Source organism: Plecotus auritus (genome assembly GCF_963455305.1).
Source record: "Plecotus auritus genome assembly, chromosome: 1".
Taxonomy (NCBI): Eukaryota; Metazoa; Chordata; class Mammalia; order Chiroptera; family Vespertilionidae; genus Plecotus; species Plecotus auritus.
In genome coordinates, this window is record NC_137770.1 from 144,411,510 (window position 1) to 144,418,310 (window position 6,801).

The 6,801-nt window shown below is 44.8% G+C and overlaps 1 protein-coding gene across 1 annotated transcript; it reads left to right on the forward strand.

The window, feature by feature from the left end:
* Positions 1-1,022: 1,022 nt before the first annotated feature.
* On the forward strand, positions 1,023-3,724 carry SKIDA1 (SKI/DACH domain containing 1; the record flags this gene model as incomplete). Its single annotated transcript, XM_080677703.1, has 1 exon — positions 1,023-3,724. One exon carries the CDS (start codon positions 1,023-1,025, stop codon positions 3,720-3,722), a length of 2,700 nt encoding a protein of 899 aa, XP_080533829.1. The 3' UTR covers positions 3,723-3,724.
* Between the last annotated feature and the right edge of the window lie 3,077 nt (positions 3,725-6,801).

Below are 6,801 nucleotides of genomic sequence, written 5' to 3' on the forward strand. Positions count from 1 at the left end.
CCATACTGGGGCGGTTCACCGCGTGGGTTTAACTTTGGAGCTCGTAGCCGGTCCTCCTTCCCCATTCCCATAAGGGAAATACCAGGCTATTCTGCACATTTTCACTTACGCTCCATTTTCCAAAGGAAAGGGGGGTGGGGTGTATCTATTTAAGCTCGATAATGTTTTTAAAATGCCTTTCTTTGAAATAATAGCTGTAGCGGTAAAATGCAAATAAAGCAAAAAATAGGCAATATTCCTTTAAAGGCGAATATACAGGTTTTTTTTTTTTTTTTAAGCGTACACACACTGGTTCAGATGAAGTCTGTGAGTCAGGCTGTTTCTGAGCTCCGATAGTTTAATGGAAAGATTTATATACCAACTGTATTATTTACTTTGGGAGGGGAGGTGGCAGTATAAGGGTATGCTAATTAGTGGGAGATTTTGGGGGGAAGGGGTGGAATATCAATTTTTATTGCATCACCTGTCAGGAGTGTCCAATCAGCGTTGGCTTTAGGGGAATTAATTGATGAAGGTGTCTCCGGACGAGCTCACTTCACTCTGTCATTTTATTTGTAGCGAAAGCAGCGACGGGAATAGCAGCTGCATTTCTTTTCTCTTTCTCCCTTCACATTCCATTATCAAAGTGCTCCGATGGAGAAGGAAGAAATAGAGGGGCCCAGGTACTGATCTGCATCTGGGACTTACACTAAACACTGGCAGATCAGAAACCGGATGGTTTTTACCCCCTCTTTTAAAAAAACGAAAACCAAAAAAACAAAAAGGCAAGAATCAAGTTAGTGTAATTTCACGTTTGTTTGTTTTTTTTATGGCTTTTTTTTTTTTTGGTGTTCCCCACCCCCCCCAATAATTTCGCCTAGAGTTTGGCACTCCCTTCGCCGGGAATAACAGTCTTTGTTATTTTATTAGCAGGATGCCTTGAGACACACGCAGCATCTGGTGGAGGATTAACATACATACATGTGTATGTATGCGTCACGTATATATTTGCTGCAAATGGTGGGGATCATTTAGTGCCCGAGATGGGAGACCTGAAGTCAGGTTTTGAAGAGGTGGATGGCGTGAGGCTCGGCTACCTCATCATTAAAGGAAAGCAAATGTTTGCCCTCTCCCAAGTCTTCACGGATCTGCTGAAAAACATCCCGAGGACGACCGTGCACAAGCGCATGGATCACCTAAAAGTGAAAAAGCACCACTGCGATCTGGAGGAGTTGCGGAAACTCAAGGCCATCAACAGCATCGCCTTCCACGCCGCCAAATGCACGCTCATCTCCCGGGAAGACGTGGAAGCGCTCTACACCTCCTGCAAAACCGAGCGGGTCCTCAAGACCAAGCGCAGGAGGGTCGGCCGGGCCCTGGCCACAAAGGCGCCGCAGCCAGAGCGCGCCGCTGCCGCCGCCAGCCCCCGCCCGGCTTTCTGGAAGGACAGGCACCAACTTTGGCGGGGCCTGAGCGGAGCCGCGCGGCCCCTGCCAATCAGCGCGCAGTCCCCGCGCCCGGGCGCCGCCGCCGCGCGCCCCGCCGCCCATCTACCTCAGATTTTTAGCAAATACCCGGGCTCGCACTACCCAGAAATCGTGCGCTCGCCTTGCAAACCCCCTCTAAACTATGAAACTGCCCCGCTCCAGGGAAACTACGTCGCTTTCCACTCGGACCCGGCTTATTTTCGGACTCTGCTGTGCAGCAAGCACCCGGCCGCCGCTGCCGCCGCCGCCGCAGCCGCCGCTGCCGCTGCCGCCGCCGCCGCCGCCTACTACCAGGCATCGGCGGCCGGACCCCAGCCCAAGGCGGCGGGCGCCGCTGGCGGCCCGGTGAGCTCGACCTATCGCTGCAAGCGCAAGCGCGGGGGCGCCAAGGATTGCCTGCTCGCGCCTCACGCCAGCGCCCGCCGCCTGCTGCTGCTGCCCAGGTCCTACAAAGCCAAAGCGGCCACGGCGGCGGCCTCCGGGGCCACTTGCCTGGAAAGGTTTCATCTGGTTAACAGCTTCTGCCCACCTCCCCACCACCATCACCACCACCATCACCACCACCATCACCACCACCACCACCACCACCGGGCCCAGCAGCCGCTGCAGAGTCACCACCCCCCTCATCACCACCGGCCACAGCCCCATCTGGACAGCTTTCCCGAGAGTTGCAGCAGCGACTCGGAGTCCAGCTCCTACTCGGACCACGCAGCCAATGACTCCGATTTTGGCTCCAGTTTGTCCAGCTCCAGCAACTCTGTGTCCTCGGAGGAAGAGGAGGAGGGAGAGGAGGAGGAGGAAGAGGAGGAGGAAGAGGAGGGGGTCACTGGGGCCTCGGATTCCAGTGAAGTCAGCTCGGAGGAGGAGGATTCATCCTCGGAATCGGACTCCAGCTCTGGCTCCAGCCAAGTGTCAGTGCAGAGCATCCGTTTCAGGCGCACCAGCTTCTGCAAGCCGCCCAGCGTGCAGGCGCAGGCCAACTTCTTGTACCATCTGGCCTCCGCCGCCGCTGCAACCCACCCCGCTGCTTTCGAGGATGCCGGCCGACTTCCCGACCTCAAGAGTAGTGTCAAAGCGGAGTCAGCGGAGGATTGGCCTCTGCAGAGCTGGGCTCCCAAAGCGTCTCCGGTGTACTGCTCAGCCAGCCTGGGGAATTGTTTCACAGAGATAAGGAACGATAGGGTATCTGCGATTACATTCCCACACTCTGAAATTTCCAGTACTGTAAAGAGAACTGACCTGACAATTAACTGCCTGGCAGAGGGGGCCTCTTCACCTAGCCCAAAGACAAACAATGTATTTCCACAACAAAGAATACTCCGAGAAACTAGGAAATGCCTGCAAGCAACTCCTACTACACACTGTGCAGATAACAACACAATAGCTGCTAGGTTCTTCAACAATGATTCTTCACTAGCAGCAGCAAATTCAGAAAAAGATTCCAAAATCCCCCCTTGTATTGAATTTGCTACGGATTTGCCCTCTTTGCAGACTGATCCTGGAGTGGATGCAGCAGCAGCAACGAAAGCAGAGAATCCCTGCACTGACACAGGCGACAAGACACTGCCACTTCTGCACAACATTAAAATCAAAGTAGAAGACAATAGTGCTAATGAAGAATATGAACCTGACCTTATTACAAATAAGCTAAAGTGCGAGTGCAATGATACAAAGGGTGAGTTTTACAGTGTGACTGGAAGTAAAGAGGAGGATGCCTTGCTAACCACAGCCAAGGAAGGGTTTGCATGCCCTGAAGAAGAAACTCCTTCCTTAAAGCCACTGGCTCTGAGACAGGGCCTATCATGCACTTTAGGTTCTCCAAAACCTGAGGATGGGGAATATAAATTTGGTGCCAGGGTGAGAAAAAATTACCGGACACTAGTCCTGGGAAAGCGACCTGTACTTCAGACACCTACAGTCAAACCAAATTTGAAATCAGCTAGAAGTCCTCGTCCTACAGGTAAAACTGAGACACATGAAGGAACACTGGATGATTTTACAGTTATAAACAGACGCAAAAAGGTAGCCAGCAATGTAGCGTCAGCATTGAAAAGGCCATTTAATTTCATGGCAAATTTTCCTTGTCCACCATCACTCACTATTGGGAAGGATGGGGATTTGTGGCCTGCATATTCCTTAAACACCACTAAGGATTCCCAACCTCCTCACAAGGCCCATCCTATCTGGAAATGGCAGCTGGGCGGTTCTGCAATACCTCTTCCACCTAGTCATAAATTCAGGAAATTTAATTCATAAAAGTGTTTTGGAAGATATTTTCTTGAACCATATTACCTTCCTTTTGTTGTAAACTGCACAGGATGGTTTGTACAAGTCCATTAATATGTTACACCCCTTTTGGAGTCCTGGTTTATCACATTTTGAAGACAGAAATCGGATTACTTTTTTTTTTTTTTCCCCCATTGTGGGTTTGTGTTTTTTTTTTTTTTTTTTTTTTAATAGGGTGGGGGTGGGGTGGGAGAATGCTTGGTTTACATTCCACAGACTACTTCAGGCTAAAGACTCAAGTAAAACTCAGTTATTATGGTAGAGCTGGAACACTTTACTGTTTTAATGCTAATAATGCACCCGGTACCTCAATTCAACTGCTACAAATAAATGTCAAAAGGTTGAATAATAAATATTACAATGAGCCATTAAGTTTATGCACTAGATTTCAGACCTGAAAGTGTAACTTCATTCAGTGAAAGTTTGTTAGGTTACATAGTTACACAGTGAGGTAGCAAGAAGTTTCTGTGAGCCCAAAATGTTCTCTTCTGGAGCTCCTTTGTGGGGTATCTTTTTCCTTTTCTCCCCTCATTCCCTCTCCAAAAGTAGTTGCACTTAATTTTTCCTTTTTTGAGTGAAAAGATTGGGGAGTCTTGATTGAATGCTGGTAAAAGCTGCCTCATATATACTGAGTAAAATAAATATGAGATTGTATTTCTTTTGTAAAGGGTGTGATTTTACTTTTACAGCCACTCCTTGCAATTGGAAGAGTCCTTTTTGTGTTCTCACCCAAATGTTTTAAAGAAGGTGACTAGTACCTTCATCCTGCTTACCTTGTAATCTGAACATGACTCCTCAAGCTTGCAAAACAATTAAAATTCAAACTTGCAAAACAATTAAAACATTTCTCTTAAGGGCAGGATATTTTATGGTCTGACTCCTCATGGTGTCAAAGCATTAAAAACTCCCAAGAAAAGTAAAATGAATCACAGTTGTAAGAATACCCCAAATAAAAAATAACAGTTATTTCAGGGCTTTTTTGGTACTAGAACTCAGGCACTTGGATTTTATTACATTTTACTTTTTCTGCATCTCTCTAAACTTCTGTTTTCAGACCATCCTGTATATAGAGCAGGAGAGTTTCTACTGCAAGTGACAATCAGAGGTGACTATCTATGTTTGCACTTAAAATCAAAGTAGTTCAACATGCAAATGGCTAGGGTCTAGCCCTTGGTAAGGGCCATGCTGGTGTACTATGTTGTGATGATGGAAGCAGTAAATCAAAATTATGGAAATTTGCACTGTTGAAAAGCATGCTTTAGCTTTATTTTCAATTAAAAACACTGTTTAAAATTCCTGGTTCCATACATTTCTACTTATTCCAGATTGAAGAATGGTTAACAGAAATGAATGGTTTTGTTGACATTTTCACTTGTAATGTTTTTGCCTGAAAGAAATGCATTTATTGGGTGTAGTGTTTTGTTGTAATACTATTTGATGATGCCAGTGAGTTTCTGTGCAAAACACTGGTAGATTTCTTCCTAAATGAGGACAAAACTTTATAAACTTGTTACAAAGCAAGTGCAAAAAGTTTCAGGTTTAAGAAAGTGAAGCAGAGATCAACTGCTATTTTAATGAAAGTTACATCTAATAAATTTTGGTCCACCTCCCTTAGCCTCACAAATTATGTATCTCAGATCTTTGCCATCTGAAACTTAAGGAGCTGCATCTATAGATCATAAATCACAAAACAAAACAAAACATCAATGAAATGTTTACTGTGTGAATTTAAGTCACTATTTCTCATGGAAATTCAGTCTTTTTTCCCCCTTAACCTTTTAATTCCTTCTCCCTTTGAAACTTTTCTTTTGTCTATAAATGTTTCAGATAGATCTGGATGATCTCAGCCCTAATTGCTGTATATGCTCTGTGGTTTGACTCTTATTGTAAAAGACAGAGGCTGAGCATACCTGCATCCAAATACATTTGGATGGAGTAAACAGATGCTTTGAACTGCCTCCCTTCCTTTCCTTCTTGAATGTTGCCAGATGTAAGTGCACTGGATCCCTTTTTATTGGCATGATAGATATGGTAAAAGCAAAAAATTGGGGGATGTTATCCTTGACTTCATGTTTGTGCATAATTCCAAAGACCAGTACAAGTTACAGTTAAAGCACCAGAAAGCTGAACAATTGGCTTCTCAGTCTGCGTTCTTTCCTCTTTGGAAGGCAATACAGAAATTGGGTACAGTGAGTTGTCTTACAAAGTCAATCTGTAAAAAGTGTGACATGCACACACTGGAAGTCTGTCATTTCCAGTCTTTACTGCTAAGTCAAGAAAGTTCAAAATATGATGACTACTATATTTAGACTAGGACTTTTCTTATTGGTTATGGAATCACTGTTATGAAATTATAAATTGAAAATATATTTGAAGCCTACAGATCTTGGGTGTGGGGGACCACGAGATGGAGTAAGCATGCTTTAAAACAAATATACCCTATAGAATTTCTGACATAAAATATCAGCCTCCAGCTTTGACACTTGGTCTCCAGTCCTCAGAGAATCAATAGTTTCAGTTTATGGGAGCTGGAGAATGAGCAGCATGGAGGCCCAGGCATTCCAGAGTGATACCATCAAAAGGAAAGAAATTAAGTAGTCAACACAAATTTCACCCCACAGTACTCCTACAAGCCAGCCAACCACAGCAAAACTTTGAGTTGGGGCTTCTGTTGGGAAAGTGTACCAAATGGTATTCAGTCACTTGCAAATACAAGGTATTCTTTCAATTTCTGGTAGCCCCTTAGCCGTTTGCCCATTCTGCTGTAGGAATTATTCTTAGGACAGGTTTATTTCATTTTGGTTGTCTTATGACTAATGACAATATCTAGATTTCCTAAGATATTATAAATGTGCCATTTGTTCAAAAATTTAAGCCTTATTGAGAGAAAAACAAAACTTACCTCCATTGACGGATTGCATTTTTACATTTAAACATTTTCAGGGGATAGAATATTTTTTTAAAAGGCACTATATGGTCCCAGGAGTACTGAGTGTTGATTCCTGTGTCTAAAGCTCAACACATACAGACATGAGGGAAATGCAGGAAA